Source organism: Arachis hypogaea, chromosome 1 (genome assembly GCF_003086295.3).
Source record: "Arachis hypogaea cultivar Tifrunner chromosome 1, arahy.Tifrunner.gnm2.J5K5, whole genome shotgun sequence".
Taxonomy (NCBI): Eukaryota; Viridiplantae; Streptophyta; class Magnoliopsida; order Fabales; family Fabaceae; genus Arachis; species Arachis hypogaea.
In genome coordinates this window covers 9,878,581-9,903,799 of record NC_092036.1, presented here as the reverse complement: position 1 = coordinate 9,903,799, position 25,219 = coordinate 9,878,581, and the positions used below count along the sequence as shown (strand labels likewise).

Below are 25,219 nucleotides of genomic sequence, written 5' to 3'. Positions count from 1 at the left end.
TAGAACAATCAAGAAAAATATGATTCTTAGATAACCAATCCAATCCTAAGATGAGATCAAGACCAGTCATCGGCAAACAAATTAAATCATGCACAAATTCACGCTGTTGTATTTGAAATGGAACTTGTGGACATCCTAACCTAGTCACCATAGCTTCATGAGTAGCATTATGCACTTTCAAATCATAACCTAAAACCACCATTCTCAATCCTAATTCATTAGCCTTTTCAAATGCAATAAATGAATGAGTTGCTCCTGAATCAAATAAAGCATTTAAGATTTTACCAGCCATTTCACAGTTACCTCTAATCAGTGTGTCAGATCCCTCAGTACTTGCTGCAGAAGTGGTGTACACTCTCCCTGGCTATTGTACCCTACCAGTCTCATACTTCTTCTTCTCCAGACAATTATTGACCAAATACTCGGGCTGTCCACAGAAATAACATGCCCCAAGTCCTGATTTGCATGGAACTTCAGGATGATACTTTCTGCACCTCTGATAGTTCAAATCCTGCTGTGGCTGCTTCCCAAACCTTCTTCCTTAATTAACATTAGTATTCGACATTCTGTTATTGTCCTGGCCTTGATTCTGCTGCGGGACAAAACCTTCACGCTTGAAATTCCTACCACTCGGAGCAAAGTCCCTTCCTGAAGTCCTCTTAAAAGGCACCCTCAAACTTCCTTTCTCTGCTTTGCCGCCTTCGTAACACATTCCTTAGCAACCCTACTCTTATTCACTAATTCAGAAAATACTCTGATCTCCATTGGGGCAACGAAGCTCAGAATATCGCTCCAAAGACCTCCCTCATATTTAATACACTTCCACTCAACAAAATCTTCAGGCGCACCTTGACAGATACGAGAAAAGCGACATAACTCCTCAAACCTCCTAGTATGCTCAGTAACAGTCATCTACCCTTGCTTTAGTTGTATCAATTCAAGTTCTTTGGCGTTTCTGACTGAATTAGGAAAATATTTCTTATAGAACTTTGTTCAAAAAACCTCCCAAGGAATCGCAGTGCCATCTGGCTGCAGGATACGTCGTTTTTTCTGCCACCAATACTGAGTCTCACCTTGTAACTGATAAGTTCCAAAATCAACCCATTGCTCCTCAGGAACCTGTTGAGCCTGCAACGCCTGTTCCATAGCCTAAATCCAATTATCTGCATCAGTGGGATTTGAGGTTCCCCTGAAGGTCGGAGGGTAAACTTTCAGAAATGTAGAAAGTGTCATAGGGTCGTCCTCATCATTATTGTTCTCGTGATTACCTTGGTTTATCTGATTACCAGTGTCCCAGCTGTTGCCTGCATAGCCGCAGCCATATTTCCCAGGGCAGCCATGAAGTCTACTGGATCATTCCCTGCCAGGCCAGGAGTAACGGTGCCTATCCTACCTCTACCTTGCCCTCGACTGCGTCCGCGAGTCGACATCTGGTCCCTATACACACCAAACAAGTGATATTAAGTTGATCAGTCTCAATATCGCAAGTCTAATGCTTTAAGTTCCAAATGCATGCTCACAAACGTTTATGCCATATATATCAGTTAGATATCCTAATAGCACATAAACACATATACAGAGAATGCACAAAACCATAATCAGTCCGTATTTCAGGCTCTATATGAACGAACTTCTTTGATACCATAATGTAATACCCTACCACACTGAGCTTTACGCTTAAGCCGTAAAACAAAGGTGGTGTGGTATTACGACCTCTACAATATAATGTATACATATAATAGCAGAAAGATTATAATATACTAGGAGCCTTGAAGAATAGATGAAATAAAAAATTGCGAAATAAAAGCATACACTCAAGAAACGCGTTAACTTGCGTGCTAAGAAAACTATAACTATCAAACATAAGATAATAAAAGTAGGAATAGAGTGCCAAAGATACAAAATAACAAGCTCTTAATTCAGCCTGCGAAGTCAAGGCTAGCCGAAGAATATTACACACACACACACACACACACATATATATATCCAAAACCCAAATGTACATAAACACAAAATTCTGTCTCTCCATAAGCCTCTAAGAGGATCAAAAGGAACAAGTTATGCGGTGAGAAAGCTAAGTACATATATATACATCACTTTACAACAAAATAACCTAGTAACCATTTCACTTTAGGAGTCCAGACACCTAACGAGATGTGTGCATATTACTTGAATTACTTGTTTGTTCTCTAACTGGGTTTGCTTAAGTGCATTTACTATGTTAAGTGTATATTTGCTACCTGTAGTACTTGTAACCTTCTTATGTTTGCTTTTATCTGTTTATTTGTCTGTGAAATACTGACGGAGTTGGAGGTATGGAGGAATAGCAGTATGGGACTTAGATTTAAGATTAAGTTACGTTAGGCTTAACTACTCTTAGAAGACCACCTTTTATGACTTCTGTTTAATACTTTAAGCTCTATAATATGAGTGTCGGCATTTTAGGATTGCCTCTGGCATTCCCAGGACCTTATATCTTATATTGTGGCACCTTTACCGTAATGAGAACCTCTAGTTCTCACCCCATGCTATATTATTATTTTTCAGATATACAGGTCGAGAGACATCTCGTTAGGCGTCTGGACTCCTGAAGCGAAGTGGTTACTGGGTTATTTTGTTGTACAGTGATGTATATATATGTAGTTAGCTTTCTCTCTGCATAACTTGTTCCTTTTGATCCTCTTAGAGGCTTATGGAGAGACAGGATTTTGTGTGTATGTACATTTGGGTTTCGGATATGTATATATATGTGTAAATATTCTCCGGCCAGCCTTAACTTCGCGGGCTGAATTAGGAGCTTATTATTTTTTATCTTTGGCACTCTATATTCCTACTTTTATTATCTTATGTTTGATAGTTATAGTTTTCTTAGCACGCAAGTTAACGCGTTCCTTAAGCGTACGCTTTTATTTCGCTATTTTTATTTCATCTATTCTTCAAGGCTCCTAGTATATTATAATTTTTCTGCTATTATATGTATACATTATATTGTAGAGGTTATAATACCACACCACCTTTGTTTTACAGCTTAAGCGTAAAACTCAGTGTGGTAGGGTGTTACAAAGAACAAGGCAATATAACAGTTGCGCTGAAATAATGACAGATATGTGTATAGAGAATAATAGTAAGAAAAATAATAGTGTTTAATACAATAAAGGAATATAATGAAAGTATAAATAATAATTTAAAAAATAATAAAATTAAAGATAATTTAATAAATTAGATATAAAATTTAGAATTATTCATAAAGATAAAGAATGTTTTGAATATAATATTTTATCTTTGCTTCATAGCTCAAATGATATAGTCTCCCCATTCTCACTTAAAGATTTCAGATTCGAGTCTAAATCCTAACTGTTGAAAAAATAAATAAATAAGCTTATATAATGTTTATAAATAATTACTTTATAAATATTTATCTTAATTTTGTTACACATAATAAAGATATAATAAATTTTTTTAATATTTTATTTAATTTAAATTTATAAATTTTATATGTTTTAAAATTTAAATAATTTATAAATTTTATATTTATTTTTAAATATTATTTATTTTAAATTCTTAAATTATTTTATTAAATTTATAATTTAAAAATAAAAATATAAAAATTAATCTCTTAAAAATAATAAATAAGCGGCTCAACAGGCACGAGCTACTAGTGTATATAAAATAGATTTAATATGGTAATAAATATTTTATATTTCAATTAATAGATTTAATTTCTCTGAAACAAATTTATACCAGAATTTTCATATTTTTATAACTTTAATATATTGATAAAATTACAGTATTTATCATAAAATTATTTATTCTAAAAATTTAAGTAGATAGGAGAAGATAACATAAATGATTATATTTCTAATGTTCTTTTTAAATAAGAGTTTTTTAAGTTTACTTGATTTTTGTATACGCATTTTTTTTAAGTTTACTTCAAAATAATTGTCAAGACTAGATTGGATATTCATCCTTTAAAATCTAATCCTCATTGTTTTTATTATTCAAAATAAAGATTATATTTCAATAAAAGATGAACTTTTCTTTTTAATATTTTATTATATATATATATATATTTATAATTGGCCAAATTAATGCACTCCAAGTAAATAAATATTACCATACTCATTAAAATAATAAAACTAATAAATAAAATAGCAGATTAGCTGTTCTCCGCTTAGGAAGGAGTTTTTAGAATGAGCATATATGCAACAAATTAACATTACGGTAGTTTTTTTTTTTCCAACTCGGGTAGTGGGATTGGCCTTTTTTGCTTCATGCCTCTCAAATTTCAAAGAAGTGCAAGAAATATGCAGAGTCCTATTCTCACTTTTATCAGAGAGTTTTAATTTGGATCTTATTTAGCAACAAGAATATCATTAATTTGGATCTTATTTCTAACCGATCTTACTCGCAACAAAATTAAATTTTTCAATTAAATGCTTTAATCAATCTATATTTTATAAACACACTAATAAAAACAGAAATACATACAAAATTAAGTCAAAACTAAAATTAAAAACAATAAAATTAAATCATATAAAATATATATTAAAATTATAAATAACATAATTATCAATCTGTCATTAAGTTCTTATTCTAATATCAATTGAAGTGATTGATTTAGTAGTTCTATTAATATTTAAAAATAAGAATATGTGAGCTCAACCTCCATTTACTTTATTATATATATATATATAGAGAGAGAGTTGTTTTAATATGTCTATATATTATGGCTATAGTATTTTAAAAAATATGGTTAAAATTAAAGTAACGCTTTTTTATTGCTAAACACTGTTTTTAAAAAGTATTACTAAAAAAATATTATCAAAATATAAAATAAATGTGACTTTAATTTTAATAACAATTACATAATTATCATAACCACTGTAATATAGTCATACTAAAATTTATAATAATAATAATAATAATAATAATAATAATATTATTATTATTATTATTATTATTATTATTATTATTATTATTATTATTATTTAGTATTTACAGATCATAATAGTCCTTACTCAGAATTCAGAGAGTACTCTTGGAGTACCGTGTGAGAGAATAATGGGTGAAGGAGGAGAGTCCGGTGAGAGTAGGGGAGAAGGTCCGAGAGCAGCACACGGTGAGAATGAGCATTTCAAGGAGAATAAGGGAGAGAGCATGGGGAGGGTTGCGCTAGGTGCTATGGAGGATTCGCGTAAGGGTAGTCATAGTGGGATTCAGAGGATATCTTTTCGCGATAAGGTTATTGGTTCTTCACAAGCAGCGGGACAACGCAGAGTAGATGGGTTAGAAGGGGACGCCTTAGCAATGGTAACGGGGAAGCAAGGTGACCCCAAGCCGCCAACAGTAACTTTCACTGACGAAGCCAGGATTTCTCTTTCAGAGCCTTACAACGAAGTTATTGTGATTAAAGTTCTGGGAAAACACTTCAGTTATATGGCCTTCGTTCATAAACTGAAGGGGATATGGAGACTCAAGGGTGGCTACGAGGTTCTTGACGTGGGCTTTGGTTATTTCCTAGTCAAGTTTGATCACAACGAGGACAGAGAGAAGGTCCTGCTAGGAGGTCCATGATTGATATTAGGCCACTACATCGCGGTTAAGCCGTGGTCGTCAGATTTTAGAGCATGCGAAGACTCTTTTGGGGATACGATGGTCTGGGTAAGAATTGCTGGATTAAGCATATGGTACTATCATGAGAGAGCTACGATGCGAATTGCTTCTGCTATTGGTAAACCCATAAAGATTGATTTAGCGACTAAATCGGCAGAAAGAGGCAAATTTGCTCGTGCTTGCGTTCAAGTGAATCTTGGATTACCGGTTGTTCGGAAGATTATTGTTGATGGCTATGAATATGATGTGGAGTACGAATGCCTGCAGTTGTTATGTGAGAAGTGCAACTGTTTCGGCCATACCACAGTCACATGCAAGGGAGAGGCAGTAGATGTTAAGTCCGGGGATGAGACTCGCAGTGATGGGGCGGTGAGGAAGGCAACGAATCTGAGTGGCCAACGCTTAGGAAACCAAATGGAGAAATATTTTGAATTTGGTAACAATCTCAATTTGTCCGCGTTAGTTACGGATTATGTGGAGAAAAATGAGGTTACATTGCATGGCAAGGAGGCTAAAAATGGGCGCGTGATGGAGGAGGAAGGATGGACTAAAGTAATAGCTAAGGGAAAAGAAAAATTGGTCTTTTCAATAGTAGCCCAAAATGGTTCATTGGAAAAGAAGCACTTGGTTTCTACAAAGAAGATTGGTCTAAGTTCAGGTGAAGGCCCAGTCATAAAGAAAGAAGAGAAGGCTTTGATGGGCCATGGGGCAAGTATTGGGTCTTCCAAGTTCAGGAAGCACCATGCTCCAATGCTTGTCAAAGGAAAAAATCAGGGTGCCAATCTCATACCCGCTATAGCGACCTTCACTCCTATAATCAAGAACGGCCATAAGAGGCTGAGACCGGCATCTCTCCAAAGCTCGCCGGTGCCGCTGAGCAATGATGGCGGAGTGGGTCAGCAGCAACGGATTTCACCTTCTACGTCACCTAATGCGATGGGGAGTGCTCCAGAACAAGTGTTGGGAATGGAGAAGCAGGACTCTCAAAAAAATCCTGGCGGCCCGTCTACTTCTTCATAAAGGTCCTCGCCTGAGGTTGGTGCCTTTTTTGATAATTTAGTTTTATGGATAATATAGATATCAATTTTCTTTCCTGGAATATTAGAGGGACTTCTAACAAATTGGCCCGAGTTCACTGCAAAGAGTTAGTTAGCAAATATCATCCAACATTTTTTATTATTCTGGAAACTCATGTACCCTTTGAGCGTTTGAAATATTTCTGGAGCAAGTTTGGTTATCGGGATGTTGGTGTTGTAGAGGTAAGTGGTCATAGTGGAGGAATTTGGATTTTATGTTCTAATCCTTCAATATCAGTGAGAGTTTTAGATGCAGTTGATCAGTGTATTAGCCTTGAGATTCAGATGGGTGCTTTTTCTAGTTTTTGTAGTGTTGTGTATGCTAATCCTCATGTTCATTGGCGTATGAGGTTGTGGAATGATTTGATCAGGGTCTCTAATATGATTCAAGGCCCTTGGATTGTGCTAGGTGATTTTAATGATATTCTGATGCAGAACGAGGTGAGAGGAGGTTCCTTTTATAATGCAAGATCGGAGAAGTTTGCTGAAACCTTGGCTGAATGTAATTTGTTTGATATGGGGGCTATTGGGAGAAATTTTACTTAGTTTCGAAAGGTGAAAGGTGGGCTGCATGTAGCAAAAAAATTGGATAGAGCGGTGATAAATCAAGAGTGGCGCCTTTTATTCCCGGAGGCATATAATGAGGTGTTAGCACGTCTTCATTCTGATCATTGCCCCTTGCTCATTAGATGCAAGAAGGAGGGGACTGCTAAGAAAGGTAACCATCCTTTTCGATTCCAGGCTGCTTGGTTAACCCACCCCCTCTTTCGGGATGTTGTTCATACAGCTTGGAGTAAAGGAGCCCCAGATGTTATTAAGAGTTTACTTGAAGTCCAAAAGGATGCACTTAATTTCAATAAAGAGATTTTTGAAAATGTGTTTGTTAAAAGAGGGAGCTTGAAAGACAACTAAATGATATTCAAGTGTCTCTGGAAAGATGGGAAGACCCAGAGCAGCGGATTAAAGAGCAAGGTTTGCATGAGGAGCTGAACTCTATCCTCCTCCAAGAAGAGCTAATGTGGTACCAAAAATCTAGAGAAAAGTGGATTAGATGTGGAGACCGAAATACTAAACTTTTTCATCTTCAAACGATAATCAGGTGAAAAAGGAACAAGATTCATGGATTGTTTCTTGAAGATGGCACTTGGTCTTCTGAGGTGACGGTTTTGGAATCGGAAACAAACTCTTTCTTTCAAAAACTTTTCTCTACAAGGGAGGCAGTTAATTTGGATGCCATGGGGGAATTCCCTTGTCCTTCTCTTAGTAGAGAGGCCTGCCAAAAGCTTGTTGAACCAGTAGCTCTCGAAGAGGTGAAAAGAGCTGTGTTCGGCATGAATTCTTTCAAGGCTCCGGGTCCAGATGGATTTCAAGCTCTCTTTTATAAAGAATTTTGGGAATCTCTTAGCAGTGATGTGTGGGGCTTAGTGAAGAAAACATTTGCAGGTGAGAACATCAGTGCGGCTGTGTTTGACACATTCATTGTTCTGATCCCCAAAGTTGAAGCTCCGTCTTACCTGAAAGATTTTCGTCCTATTAGTTTATGTAATGTGATTTACAAAATTATTACAAAAGTCCTTGTCAATAGGTTTCGTCCTTTCCTTTCTAAGATCATTGGACCGCTTCAAGGTGGTTTTATTCCAGGGAGAGGAACAACGGAGAATATAATAATTGCGCAAGAAATAATGCATTTCATGAGGAAAAACAAGTCGAAGAAAGGTTCTATGGCATTTAAGATTGATCTTGAAAAAGCCTATGACAGAGTAGACTGGAGATTCCTTGAAACTTCCTTGATCAAATTTGGTTTTCCTGTGGCTACTATTAATCTTATCATGGCTTGTGTGACTTCATCCTCTTTGTCTATTCTGTGGAATGGTAATAGGCTTCAAAGCTTTAAACCCATGAGGGGGCTGAGACAGGGGGATCCCATGTTCCCTTACCTTTTTGTGCTCTGTATGGAGAATCTTTCTTGTCTTATATCGCATAAAGTCTCTCAAGGATCCTGGATCCCTGTATCTGTTTCTAGACATGGCCCAAAAATCTCTCACTTGATGTTTGCTAATGATCTCTTACTATTCTGTAAAGCAACAAAAACTCAGGTGTCAGAGGTTATGAAGTCACTGGATATGTTTACTCAAGCGTCGGGACTGAAGGTGAATATCTATAAATCTAAGGCTCAATGTTCTAAGAATGTTTCAGCGAGAAGAAAAGAGGTGCTTTCAGGGATCTCTAGTATTCGATTTTGTCAAGATCTGGGAAGATATTTGGGAGTTAATATTGGTCATGATAGGGCTTCTAGGAAGATGGCGCAGGAAGTCATTGACAAGATACAGAGAAAACTTGCTAGTTGGAAAGGGTGCTTGCTTAACAAGGCAGGCAGACTTTGTCTTGTGAATGCGGTGATGGCTTCTATTCCGGTTTACAATATGCAAGTTTCCCTTCTTCCGAAGTATGCGTGCGACAAGATTGATTCTTTGATGCGTTAGTTCTTATGGAAAGGTCAAGCGAATGGGAGAGGGTTGCCGTTGGTCAAGTGGGACATTGCTATAACTTCTAAGAAGGCAGGTGGCTTGGGTGTTAGAGATACTCTCTATGCGAACATGGCTCTACTTGGCAAATTGGTTTGGGATTGTCTGAATAATAAGAACAAGTTGTGGGTGCAGGTTCTAACTCACAAATACCTCCAAAACTCCAAGGACTTGGGCAGCAGTCATTGTCACAATGCCTTAACTACTTGGAGGAATATTCTAAAGGCTTATGATATCTTAAAAGAAGGATTTCGATGGAATGTGGGAAATATGCAACAATCGATTTGGTATGATGAGTGGAGTCCTCTTGGCAAACTTTGTGAGCTTATGTCTTATGTTCACATATCTGAAACAAATTTTTCTCTTGCTGATTTGTGGAGCAATGGTACTTGGGAGGGGGATAAGCTTGTAACGCCAATTTCTCATGAGGTCAAACAGTTTCTTCACAGTCTTGGGCCTCCTTTAATGTCAGAATCGGAGCCCAGATGGATTTGGTGGCCCGCATCACTAAAAGCCTATAGCTCTCGAGAAGGTTATCGTTGGCTCCTGACAAAGAAAGTGAATTCGATCGAAAATAGCAACTGTGGGTGGATTTGGCGCCTTAATTTGCCAGAGAAGATAAAGATGATGATGTGGTTGGGTCTACAAAATGCGCTTCCGACAAATACCTTCCGGTTCAAGCGTCATTTAACTGATTCGGACAGATGTTCGAGATGCAATGCAGATCTGGAAACAATGGAGCATTGTCTTAGGGATTGTGAGAAATCAAGATGCATTTGGCAAATGTTGGATCCTTTGCTTATTGATTCATTTGAAGGTACTCCCTTGGAATTTTGGATTCGGAAAGTCATGCCGGGCAATGAGGCAATTGTAGGGGCGGGTCTTTGGTGGGTGTGGAGGCATCGTTGCAATGATATTTTCAATAATGGAGATCAGTGGTCAAACTATAAGGTTGTTGCTATGGCTCGGATTACTGCTAATGATTTAAGAAAGTCTGGCAGTACCAAGTGTATAACTTTCAAGGATCGAAGGAGGTGGAAACCTCCAACAGGTGACACTTTTAAAGTTAATTGTGATGCGAGTCTGTTTTCTGATTGGAACCTAGCAGGAATTGGTTGTGTTATTAGAGATTCTAATGGGCGTTGGATTTCGGGTTGTTCTAGTAGCTATCCTCCAGGGCCTATCGTCAGATGTGATATTTTTGCTGTTTGGAGGGGTTTGATTTTAGTTTGGGATTATGGTTTGAGAGATATTGTGTGCGAAACAGATTCTCTTGACATTTTGCACATTTTAAAAAATCTGGCAAATGGACTAAATTGTGATGTGGTTGATATTCTTCAGAAGATACATGAGCTTCTATCAAGACCTTGGGTTGTGGATTTTGAATAGATTACCCGTGATGCTAACGTTGTGGCAGATTGGCTGGCGAGATATGCGGTTAAGACCAATCCAACTCATGTTATTTGGTCGGAACCTTGTGATGAGCTTCAGCATCTTATGCTTGTTGATTTAGGATAATCTCTTTTTTTCTTTGTTTCTTTTTGTTTAGTCACAAAAAAAAATACATACAAGTGTGTGGGTAGATTAGGTAGAATTTGTTCTAAACCTGCACTTGACTATATTTGCAAATCAACCAGCTCTGCTCTTAACTTGATCCGTTTTGAGTTGGATTGTCAATCCTACCTAACCAGAATGTATCGAGTTGAATACCAACAAATAGGATTAATATTTTTTGTACAAAGTGACAATGATTTTATTTTATTTTTTTGTTAGATGATTTTAGTACATTTGGATCAACCTTATTAGTTGTTTCTTTTCTTTTTATTTGGTTATATGATATTACAGTTTTTGAATGATTTTTTTTATGTAATCTTTTAGCCCGACAAATAAAAAATTAATTTGTCGTAGATAGGAGTTTCATTTTTTTCCCTTTGCATTCTTTAACGTTTTAATAAATAAGCTTAAAATCCCCAAAGGCATCATTCAATACTTGTTTTTTTTTTTTTTTGGACAGAGGTGACTACTTGTTAATAATGGATTAGGTTACAAATGTAGATGATAATGGATTTGGGTTTGGCCTCAGCTCTTGAATTGTAGGTAGTCTGTTGTTATTTTTTTCACATGATCCTTTTCAGTTTTCAGTGCGTCCAAAAATAAATTCTCCTTTGGCATCTCAGCCTGCAGTCCAGAATGAAGCCCTGGTAGCTAGAGAAAGCTTAGAGTAGGTTTGGATTGTGTTTTTTTTATTTTTTTTAAAAAAATATAATTAATTAATTTTTTTTATTTTTATTTCTCTTATTTTTTTATAAAATTTTAAACATAAAAATATTAAAGATAAAAATGTAAATTAAATGCCTCCTTAATTTTGGAGTAAATTATTTCTTGTTTTAAAATATCATCTTTCAGGAGTTGTTAGAATCCTTTTTTAAGGATGAAAATAACTACCTTATCCCGTCTAAACTTGATTACTCGTTCATTTTATGGATCGCTTTTCACTTTTTATTTTTTTAGTGAAAATCCAAATCACCATTTGCTAAATTCCACCATTGCTTTAATTTGTTTAATTAAGTGCTTTCTAATTCCCTTAATTAGTTATGTGCATATATAATGTTTGAGTAATGCTAGGAACCAAAAGGGTATTAGCAAAAAATTAGTCAAATATGTTTGGGTGAATCTAAAATCTTTACGAGTTAATATATATGAATATTTCTTTTTCATACTAAATGGATGTTCTTTTATATATTTTTCGAATTTTTTTGTATTACAAATGTGAATGTTTCTATTTCTTTAAAAATTTCATAATTTTTTTAAATTTTATAGATATTTAATTATTTTGGCTAAAATATAACTAGATATTTCTTTTGTTAAGTATTAGGATTTTTTTTTTCATATTAAATGGATGTTTTTTTATATTTTTGTGTATTAGAGAATTGCATTATTGCCTCTGATATCTGATTGCTGCATGTCTTAGCTTCTGTATATAAATCATAGTATTGTTCAATGGTTGGTTCACCCTTTATACATCTGAATTGGGAATGGAAAAAAGCCAAACATCAGAAATCAGAGAAAAATGAAATAAACAACATTTTAGGGAGAAAATATGACCACTGATAACTGATCATCAATGTGAATATTTAAAAATCAATCAGGACACCTAATAACAAATCTCATAAAAGGAAACCACCCATCTGAGGTGAGAAAGGAATAGGATCATATGCATGCAGATAGATGAATGAAAACTCCCTTGAACTTATGTATAATTATACACACAGTGGCCTCACCTACCATGAGATGCAGTCAAGTATACGAGTATAAATTATGATGGCCAAAAGGGATCATATGCACACAACAGTTCCTTCGTCGCCTCCTCCATCCATGCCCAGCCGCCACCGCCTCCATGGCTTTTCAGGCTGTTTCCCCGCTCTTGAAATCGCCGTCGTCTTAGGGATCGAGTTCAAGTTCAACTCCAACTGCAACGGCTGGTTCACAAAAGGGAAGTGGTTCTTGTTGACTGTGGCAAATTCGACGAATCAGATGTCGGTGATAGAAGAGGAATGGGTTGCGGTGAGGAGGTAGAGAGGGTCTGACGGTGAAAGAGAGGGGCCTGTGTGTATAATTGTTGGAGTTTGATAGGTTAATATGAGAGAGAAGATGAAGGTTTTTATAGGTTTTAATTAAGTTTACTTAATCAATTTTAAATTTTTAAAATTTTTAATTTAAAAACTTTAAAATTAATTAATTATTAATATAAATTAGTGTGATTTTGTTTAATTTTTTGCGATAACCTCTTGGTTTCATATACTTTTCGATAATGTTTTGATGAGAGATGAAAGTAAATAAATGGAATAATGCATAAAGCATGTTACAATAATAATAAATTATATAAATGTGTGTGTCCTTCACACCATTACATCCATTTTGCATTCATGCATTTAACACATAAATTACATTTACAACAAAGTGTGGATAAATACTATTGCCACATATGACACAAACTCAACACATAATAAATAGCATTGTAGTATAATCCTCTAAATCAACATGTCACGTCACTAGTTAACATATCTTTAAAACCTAACTCATCAATTTACATAAATTATGAAACAAACTCATATCATATACAAATCAAACTTATTTTATATCAAGAGTGATATAAATTTCATTTATCAATTATTTAACGGTGGAAATTTAGGTGTAGTTAACTTTATGTAAAGTTAATATTTAAAAATCATTAGATAATTTAACTGATTTGACTAAATTTTTATCTAACAATTCAGATATTAACTTCAGGTAAATTTATTATATAGTGTCTAAAGGTGATAACCATAGGTGCCGCCACTTCCTCCATCTTCACCTCTTTCACAACCTATATCACCTCTACCTCCGCTGCCTCCCCTACCACCGCCTCCATTTATTCCATTTCCACCGTCTCCATCAGCTCCTCCGATCCTTTTCCACCTATGCCACGATATCCTCCATCTCGGCACCACCAGCACCACCACCGACGGAATACCCACCATTTCCGCCACCTCCATTTAATTTATTCCATTTCCGCTGCCTCCACCATCTTTTCCTTTTCCACCTATGCTACCATATCCACCATCTCCAGTAAACCCACCACCATTCCCACCATCTCCATTATTATATCCACCATTTCCACCGTACCTGCCGTGTCCATCATCACCACCAAACCCACCCTCGGCTCCACCTCCCCCGTCTCCACCACTCCCACCATATCCACCGTACCCGCCGTTTCCATCATCACCACCATACCCAGACCCGGTTCCAGATTCTCCACCGCTGTCTCCGCCAAACCCACCAGAGCCACCACCTGCACCTTTTCCAACCCTGTCATTATACACATCTTGATTTCCTCCATTACCTCCGCCGCGATCTTTTTGTCTATGGCCGTTTCTCGATGGATGTGTAGCAGCAACACTATGATGGCCATGGTCATCGGTGAAGAGTGTTCTGGCGGCACCACATATTCCTAAAGTCGAAACCACCATGAAAACAACGGTGATCACAAACTTTGGGGTTATCATCATGGGATCGGATCGGAATTTATTTTTTGAAATTAAAACCCTAGTTGATTTATAACTTATTAGGCTCATGAATATTGCGAAGATGGGTACATATATATAAAGAATGAAGAAGATAGCTATCTCCTTAACTACCTACCCTTGGTGAAATATTTAGTGGACTAACCTCATGATACCTTATTAGATAGTAATTTACGTAGAATTAATAACTAAGAATCGTTATTAGATAGTAATTTATTAGTTAGAGAAAAATGTTAGAGAGTCAGTCATTTTGGTGTTTTGTAATTATCAATTAGCCAATAATAGTGTTTGTAATGGTGTGAGATTACATCTAATGGTGAGAGATCACTCATTTTTATTTTGATGATTAAGTACTGGCCAAAAAAATACAAAAATTATTGGCCCCTAAACTTTTTCTTAGTCAAACTTATTAAATTATTTAACGATTCTCAACTATCAACTTTACCAATTTTACATAAAATTACCACCTGAATTTCCACCGAATGAATAGTGCATTTTTTCTCTTTGTTCCAACACCGATTATTGTGTCATGCTTTTCATATTTTTTATTTCTAAAAGACATAAAATTTATAATTTATAATTTAATGTTTAAATTTAAAATTTTATTATTTAGAATTTAAAATTTAAATTAAATAAATAATCTTAAAAAATAGCTAAAAAATTTTTTGACTCCCTAACATTATTTGATTATCAAATAGAAGTGGCAAAGTCAAGAATGAGTCATGGTAGGACAAATTATTCAAGCTAAGTAGATATGAAGACTCACACCATATTAGAATTAATTATAATCTGCATCTATTTAATTTTTTTCTCTAGAAAACTATATATTCAGATATTGTTTGTGTGATATTCAACAAAGATTGTCTATTCATAGGTTAAGAATAAGTTAAATTTAATTATAATGACAAATTAGCATGAAATTAAAATCAAAATTAGTATCAACTATATGTTTAGATATATGATGTATCAATCATAATATATTCTATAAATTGTAATTTATTAGTATTATCTATCTATACTGCTCTATTTTGGGTTCTGAAAATTAAAATTTTTTTATAATTGTAATTTATGATGTATCAATCATAATATATTCTATAAATTGTAATTTATTAGTATTATCTATCTATACTGCTGCTTTATTTTGGGTTCTGAAAATAAAAATTTCTCGATAATTGTTTATTTGAATATTTAATTTATATTTTCTGTATTTGACTATTGTGGCCAATAGCCATTATTTGATAATAACTCAATGAAAATAGTAATATAATGAGTAGTTAGAAGATCTTAAGAGAACTATATCACCACGAAATTAACTATTAAATGATATGAGAGTCTAGGATTTTAAATTTTTTTAGGTATTACCTCTTGATGAGAGACAATCTTTTAAGCGTTAGTATTTCGAGGCTCATAATTAATATATGGACAAAGACATATATAAAAGGACTATTTATATTTGGATGCAAAAATAATTAATACAAATTAAGGACTGGATTTGAAACAGAGACAGAGATTAAAAAATTGATATTAAAAGAATAAAAGATAAAAATTAAATTAAGTTTTTGTATTGTGTTTAGTATAAAATGTATTGATTTAATTATATTTTAGTATTATATTTAATTTAAGATAAATATAAAAATTTAAAAATAAATTTAAAATTTAAAAAATTAAATAAATATATTTTAAAAAAATATTATTAAATTTCAATTTTTATTCTAAAAAATTTCAATTCTATACATCTTTACGTTCTAAAAGTATTTAAAGAATTAAAATTTTAATTTTAATATTTAATCACTAAATATAATAATAAATTTCAATTCTTTGGTCTCAATCCCAATTTCTAAAAACAAACGCCATCAAAGAAACCGAAATTTGTGGTCAAGATTGAAGGGAAAAAAAGTGGTGAAAATAGGCCAAAAGAGGCAAAATGGAAAAACGGTAGAGTTGACCTTTATATATCCAACTTGTCCCACGATAATGGAGAATTAAATGCTTATCCCTTTTGTATTGTATGTTTGCATAGTTCTTTGATTTTATTGCATGAGAAATATAATGCTCCAACATGATGTTTGTGCTTCATGCCTTTCTGGGTTGTACTGATTACTTGGGAGAATTATTAGCATTGTATTGATTACTTGTGAGAATTATCAGTATTTTTTCGAAAGAGATTTAGAGATCATCATCACGGAGGAAGAAAATAGAGTTGAGTTGCAAGGTAGTCTCTAAAATTATATTTAAATTTTAAAATAATCTCTAAAATTAATAATTACTTAAATTTATTTTTAAAATTGTATTTCGAAAATCATAATAGTCTCTAAAATATTTTATGTTCATCGATAGTTGAGCTAGATTGATTTCTGTTAAAATATCGTCATTTTATATTTAAAAAAAATAGCAATCTCTTTCTAAAATCCTAATCCCTTCTTCTTCAATTCTGTTCTTCTTCAATTCAATAGATCACAAAAATAAAAACTAGTAATACAAAATATCACAAAAAAAATCAACATCAATTAAAACAATCAATCAACCTAAATAGCAAGCATCAATCAATCTAAACAGCAACAAGCACAAAAAATATCAACAATAAAAAAAGCAATAATTACAGAATAGAAAACAGCTAAAATCAACCATCGTTGTTATATTGAAACATGATCAGCAGCAACAATCACCCAAAACATTAAAGAACAATGATTGAATAACTAAAAAAATAAAAAAAAACCCACCATGGCTGAGAGAGAGAACTGAGCCAGAGAAGAGAAGAGGAAGGCAGAGAAAGACAAAGAGGAGACAAGAGAAGATCGCCGATGCGCGAGCAGTGGCAGCGACGATTAGAGAGGGAGGCAGAAGCGAACAGTGACGGCGACGTAGAGGGGTTGACGAGCGGCGCGGCGACGAGATGGAGGCTGGCGAGTGGCGTCACAACAAGATGACAGATGGCGAGTGGTGCAGAATTTAAAGTCTACAAACTAATAACCGGTAAGTACACTGGGTCGTACCAAGTAATACCTCAGGTGAGTGAGGGTTGATCCCACGAGGATTGATAGATTAAGCAACAATGATTGAGTGAGTACTTAGTCAGAAAAGCAGAGAATTATGTTTGAGAGTTCAATTGCATTAATAGTAAATTCTGAGAATTAAAGGCAAATAATAAATTGATGTGAAGAATACGGGAGAAAACAGTTAAGGTTTCAGAGCTGTTTATCTTCCAGATTTCTATTTCTTACCAACTATTTTAATCATGCAAGATTCAATTCATGGTAAATTATATGTGACTAAATCCTAATTCCTTAGTAATTTAGTCTCCTCTAACCTAGTTAACCGCCAATTCCTTTGTCACTTAATTTCGATTAGAGGTTTAAAAGTCCAATTCTAGTTTATGTGCCACAGAAACCCTAATTACCCAAATATAAGAGAATTATATGTCACGTATGTTAAGTCCAGATAATTAGAAATTTAGGAGAAATTATTTTCAATCTGTTGTTTAGTTAAATTGCTTTTCCAAGGTTTACAAGAACTCATAGAATAAGGGTTATTCTTCCGATCTACCCAAATACTTAAGATAAAGAACGAAAACAAATTCTTGAAATAGAAATCAATACATTAATTAAAATAGAAGAGTAATAATATTAATCCATAGAATAAACAGAGCTCCTAACCTGAATAGTGGAGGTTTAGTTGCTCATGGCTTAAAGAGAAAACTAGGATTCAGAAAAAACTTAAAGTGCGGAATGAGGTAAGAGAGAAGAGAGAAGTCCTCAAAAGACTGAATATTTTCCCTTATATATCTAATCCTCATTAATTTAAAATATATTTTCTAAAACTAAATAATATTTTTTCCTATTATAAAATAAAATAAAGTTTTAATCAAAATTACTAGAAGATCTCGTGCTGACTTGTGCATAGGCGTGGGGACCACCAACTTTGCTGAACCTGGCACCACTCCACCAGTGTGATTATTGTGGCTTTTTCCTTGCTCTTGGCACCAAACTTGGAGAATCCCAAGTTTGGTGCCACCAAGACAGGGAAGATGGAGGCTTTGTGATGATCCTGGTGCCTAACTTGGAGGTTGTCAAGTTTGGCGCCATTTTGGTGGCATTTGGCGTGATGATTCCAGAAGAAAAGTATAGACTATTATATATCATTGGAAAGCTATGAAAGTTGACTTTCCAATTATGCTATAACCGCATCAATTGGACCTTTGTAGTTTAAGGTATGCTTGTTGGAGTTCAAGGAGGTCATGGTTGACAACATCATCCACTTTCTTCCTTTTCTTCTACACGAACTCTGTCAAATTTGTCCGAATGCTACCTGAAATTAATCAAATTGCACACAACTCAAAGTAGCATCCATAGTGACTTAAAAGGGCTTAAATCTTGATTAAACTTAACAAATTCGAATGCAAATTCACTAAAAAAGATAGAAAAGATGCTCACGCATCAACGAGTGCCGCGACAATGACAGAGAAGGTTGAGGCTTTATGCTCTGCCTTTGCTTCTACTGTATTTGAATGTGATAGACTAGGTTGGGGAGGGCGATGAGCGGCACGGCACTGAAACGGAGGACGGCGAGACACAGCGACAGCGAGGGTTGAGGAGAGTTCCGTGTGTTTAGCATTGTGAGTGTGAGTGTATGGTTGGAGAGGGAGAGAGCGTCTAGGGAGGGAGAAGGGAAAGAGGAGGAGTCTCAGGTTGGGGAAGCAGAAGGGAAACAGTAAGGAGAATGGGAAGGACGTCAAATTTGGGAAGCAGAAGGGAAAGGGGAAGAGGACAGGTTGGGGATAGGGATGGGGAAAGGGAAAGGTTTTCTTCCCTTTTTTTTTTTTTTTTCAAAACGATATTATTTCAAGGTTCCGATGAACGGAAAGTATTGTAGGGACTAGTATGAATCCCAGAGTGTAAATTAAAGGACGAAATTGGATAACTATTAATTTTAAAGCAGACTACTTTAAGATTCGAATACAATTTCAAGAACCATTTTGAGACTTAACTCAAAGAAAATATGATATAATTAATAATATATAGATATAATTTAATCAAATTTACCTAATATGCAACTTATTAAAATGTCGCTTAAAGCTAAATATACAATTAGCAGAAGAATTGCTTTTTTGACAAAAAATAAAATTATTTTTGTACTGAAAATAAAAAAAATAAAATTTTTTATTCATACATATATAATCATTTTAATAAATAAATAAATAAATAAATTTTTGTATAACAGAAAAAATTCAAAAAAAAAACTAATAATAAAGTTTTCAAAATCAATACTACATACAACATATATTTTATATATCAAAAATACTAGACACTAAAATCAGCTACTAAAATTAGCCATCAATATATTTGTGTATAAATATATATGTAATTTAATTTATTTTTAATATATATTTATATTTTAATATATATTTTATACTGATAACTAATTTTAATAACTAATTTTAGTATATACGTAATATAACTCTTTATATATTTATTTCTACAGGATACGTTGGATGAAAATAAGTTAAAATTTAAAATTATAAAAAACGGAATCAAAATAAAATGATACTCCACAAAATTATATATGTAGAAATAAATTTAAATTCAACCAGATGATTTAAAACCCATGCAGTTTCATTAAATACACACTTGGATCTTATTTATTATTTATCTTTTTTTTAGCTACACATAGTCTCTTAATATTATCCATTCATATTACGACAAAAATTTATATAGAGTTATTTTTATATAAAATAATAGTTAAAAATAGTTAGATAATTTAATATATTTAATTAAATTATATTAATTAATAATTTTTAATTATTAACTTTATATAAAAATAACAGTTTTTATTATATATGAATGTTTGTTTTTTTTAATTAAAAATAAGATTTAAATTTAAAATTTTTAAATAAAAATAAAAAATTATATTATTTAAACTATAATTTGTGAATTACACGTTTGTTTATATAAAAAAAAAGATAATATTAGATAATTAATAATTTTTTAAAACAATATAAACAATGAATGTTTAATTCACTAAATATATAAATAATTATTCTAAAATTAAGATTTAAATGAATAATTTATAACCGTAATACATTTTTACTTTATTATACCTATTATTCATATTGTTTACAAAAATTATTTTCTACCTAAACTTTTCCAAAAAAAATTACACTTTTATAGGGATTAATGAACTCTTGTTAAAATAATCAAACATTATATCACTATACATGTATCAATGTACATAAATTACACATTAAAACAAGATTTATATATAGTCAAACTTATTTTAGATTAAGAGTAGTACAAATATCATTTATAATTATTTATTTATTATAATGTCTAAGGGTGATGATAACCATAGCCACCACCACCACTTCCCCCATCTTCACCTCTTTCACCACCTATCCCACCTCCTCCGCCGCCGCCACCTCCTCCACCACCACCTCCATTTATTCCATTTCCACCGTTTTCACCGTCTCCTCCATTTCCACCATTACCACCGTCTCCGCCAGCTCCTCCTTTTCCACCTATGCCACGATATCCTCCATCTCCGGCACCATCACCAGCACCACCACCATCTCCACCTGTTCCACCATATCCACCGGGATCATCAGTTGAAGCACCTTTTCCACCACCACCAGCATAACCTTGTCCGCCGCCAGAACCTTTTCCTATTTTATCACAGTACCCAACACTAACTCCTCTATCAATATCCCGGCATCTTCCTCTAGCAGCATGAACTACTCGGCCATTTTTCAAGAGATGTGGAGCAGCAACACCATCATCGCCATGATTATTCAGTGTTCTGGCGGCACAACATATTCCTAAGCCACCCAAAACTAGTAGGAAAACAACGGGAATTAGAAACTTTGGGATTGTCATCATTATATTGGATCGGATCGGAGTTTATTTGTTTGTGAAACCCTAGTTGATTTATGCCTTAGGTTCATGAAGATGATGGGTATATATATAGCAACTAAAGAAATAGCACCACCGTTGATGGAATATTTAGTGGACTAACATCATCATTGAAGATTAGAACTTGGAAAAGATAATAAGTTATGTTCAACAAGGGAATAAATAAATAAATAAATAAATTGTTATTTAATTATACTTTTTCTTGTTTTATTTATTGAATTCGTACACAACTTTTTTATTATTGGCTGAAACACACGAGTTATCTTGTATTAGCAAAAAAAAAAAAAAAAATTGTACCCATAATTTTGTTAAGTTATCGTGTCTATATTTTAGAAATTGAAAAATTACTATATATTTTTAATATTTACTTGATAATTGAATTTTCTCTGTATTTAAGTATCTTCAAATATAGTTGGATACACTGAATATAATTACATGTTAGATTATTTAAATTTTTTTGACAATATATTTAAAATAAGTTTAGAAATATATTTATATATATTGTTAATTGTTATTAAAAAAGATGAAATGCTGACTTACTAATTATACATCAGCATAAAATTATTACATCACATCTATTGTCTTACCCTAAAAATTAAAATATTATTATCGTCTATCACGAAGAAGAAAAAAAATAGAATAAAACCAATGGAGCCATGTATCAAACATTTGATAATAAAGCGAAGGCAAATTTTATTCTGGTTTTAAATTTGGTATCGAATTTGTTGTACTTAAGGATTAAATATTTAAAAATTATTTATTTTAATATTTTTTTATAAATTAGGCAACTACATGTAGAAATTATAGCATTCAGCTAAGGTGAAAGTAAAAGTCTAGTGGCCAATAATTTTATTGCATTTTGGTCAGTATGTAATCAGCAGAAAAAGGTGAGTCATTGAATAAAATCTCACACCATCAAATTATTATTGATGGCTAATTCATTGCTATCAATTACAAATATTTCTGGCCCTTAGCATTGCTCAAGGTGAAATATGCGTCTTCCACACCATTACACATTTATATTTTGCATTCATGCATGCATGCATGTAATGAGAATCAACATACATATATATAACTTACCAATATCATTGAACTCCAAGTAGTGCCATATATAAAGCATCCTCACCCCTAAATTTTGGCTAATTTTTTTTAATATTGAAAAAACTTTGGCTAATTTTACCATTGTTATTTATTTATTTATTAATGACAAAGCACTATGTATTAATATTATTCTTTGAAATATAAGCATCTCATTATATCATAGCTTAAGGGTGATGACCACCACCACTTCTCCCGTCACCACCTCTTCCACCATTTTGACCACCTATCCCACCTCCTCCTCCACCGCCACCTCCACCACCACCACCTCCGTGTATTCCCTTTCCGCCGTGTCCACCGTCTCCTCCTTTGCCACCAAAGCTCGGAGATCCCCTACCTCCATATCTTACATGTTCACTCTCCTCTATATTATCTCTTTTGGTTTTCCAAATAACATATCTATTTCCATATCCTCCGCCTCCGCCGTCACCGCCGTTTCCTCCATCTCCGCCATTCCCACCTACACCACCACTTCCACCATTTCCACCGTCTCCGCCATCTCCATTAACCCCACCATTTCCACCCCCTCCACCATTTCCCCCATCTCCATTAACCCCGCCATTTCCACCCCCTCCACCATTGCCACCATCTCCATTAACCCCACCACCTCCACCGGTTCCACCGTCTCCGCCATCTCCATTAAACCCACCACTTCCGCCTTTTCCACCATCTCCACCATCTCCGAATTTGCCACCGCTTCCGCCTGTTCCACCATTACCACCGTCTCCATTAAACCCACCGTTTCCACCGATTCCGCCGTCTCCACCATCTCCATTAAAGCCACCACTTCCACCTTTTCCACCATTTCCACCATCTCCGAATTTTCCACCGCTTCCGCCACTTCCGCCATTACCACCGTCTCCATTAAACCCACCATTTCCACCGATTCCGCCGTCTCCACCATCTCCATTAAACCCACCACTTCCACCTTTTCCACCATTACCACCATCACCATTAAACCCACCATTCCCACCACCTCCACCATTTCCACCATCTCCGTTATACCCGCCGTTTCCACCACCTCCACCATTTCCACCATGTCCACCGTTTCCACAATTTCTGCTGCCTCCGCCGTTTCCACCCTGTCCACCGTTTCCGCCGTTTCCACCATGTCCACCGTTTCCACCATCGCCATCATTATACCCACCATTTCCACCTCCTCCACCGTTTCCACCATTTCCGCCGTTTCCACCATCTCCGCCGCCATAATAAGGTCTCCTACATCCACGGTGTTTATGGCACCTATAGTGTAGATCCACAGCAACATCATCACCATGGATGATTCCATGATCATTGATTTGTTGGTCTTCTACACCGAGCGTGAGGAGTGTTCTTGCAGCAGAACATATTCCTAAACCCAAAATCACAAAGAAAACAATGCAGAGAATCCTTGAGGTTCCCATGGGAATGTATTCGAGTTGTGAAAAGTGAAAATTAAACCCAAAAACTTGATGTCTTAGTTTCATGACAAGAGATGGATATTTATAGGGAAGAAAAAAGAAAAGAAAAACACATTTGGACACTCTACTTCACTAAAGAACCCTTTGTGGAATAAGGAGAATATAAAATTTTTTATGCACCAAACAAGGAATAAAATAGAACAGAGAGGACCTAATTTATTAATAGAATATCCAAAAGATTAATTTTGATATATTGTAATGCAGTTTTAAGTGTGTAACGTCACCGATCAAAAATAAATATTTATTTTATATTAATTATATAAATGATCGCTTAAAAAATAAATATAATTAAATAATTATATAAAATATTTTATATTATCGGTGTATTAAAATTAAATTATATAAAAGTAAAATAGATAAAAATTAATTTTAAATAGTTAAAATGAACTATTTTTTATTATAAAATTATTTTTTTAACTTTTGTTTTTGAAAAATTAGGGTTTAGAATTAGAATTTAAGATATAAATTTAAAATTTAAAATAAAAAATTTCTCAATATAATTTTTTTTGTACTTTTTTAAATTGATTGAAAATTTAATAAATTTAAAATATAAAAGAAACACGTTATACACACATACAATCAACAATCAACAGAAAGGAAAAAAAGTTAGGTATGTAGCATCTCATTTTGATTATTGTTCACGTTTACTTAACTTTTTTAATAATTAGAATAAATTATCAAATTAATTCTTAAAAGATTATTTATTTTTTAAATTGATCTTTAAAAAAAAAATTAATTAAATTTATTCTTTAAAAATTTTAAATTAGTCATGTTAGTTCTTCCATTACTTTATTTATTGATAGTAACAAAGTTTATTAATGTAATACGTTAAGTGACATTCTAATATATATTTAAAAGTCTTAATTAATTATTTAACATAATTAATTTATGAAATTAAATAAAATCAATTTTTTTATACTTAAGATATAACTATTTATTAACCAACAATAAATTTTTAAACGAAGTTGATTATAATTTCATCACAATAAACCAATTTAATTCATTCTTCCTTGACCGCATGCACAAATAGGGTAAATTTAATTGTTAAAAGAATAAGTTATGGAAAAGTCTAGGCCAGCAGTTTTATTGAATTTTGGTCAGCATGTAACCAGCAGAGGAAGGTGAGCCATTGGATGAAATCTCATACCAATCTCACACCATCAAATCATCATTGATGGCTAGTTGATGGCTAACAATCACAAAAATTATTGACCCCTAGCATTGCTCATAAGTTATTTGAGAATATGTTATCAAATCAATCTTAAGTATAAAAAAATCATTAAATTTAAACATGACTTTTTTGATAAGGTACTAGGTTTTGTTTTTTAAATATGATTCTCTACCTGACGCAGATATATTATGTATTATGTTCGCACTTAACACTACTGGCCAATGTACCCTACGAAATTAAAATAGAATATTAGAAACCATCTTTATGTTCATGTATTCATACTTATGTAATATGTTACACGCTACGATGCA

General features: G+C 33.7%; 1 protein-coding gene across 1 annotated transcript; it reads right to left on the bottom strand.

Moving 5' to 3' along the window:
* Positions 1-22,074: 22,074 nt before the first annotated feature.
* Positions 22,075-23,750, bottom strand: LOC112801397 (uncharacterized). The gene has a single exon (XM_025844136.2). It carries the CDS (start codon positions 23,741-23,743, stop codon positions 22,445-22,447), a length of 1,299 nt encoding a protein of 432 aa, XP_025699921.2. The 5' UTR covers positions 23,744-23,750; the 3' UTR covers positions 22,075-22,444.
* Between the last annotated feature and the right edge of the window lie 1,469 nt (positions 23,751-25,219).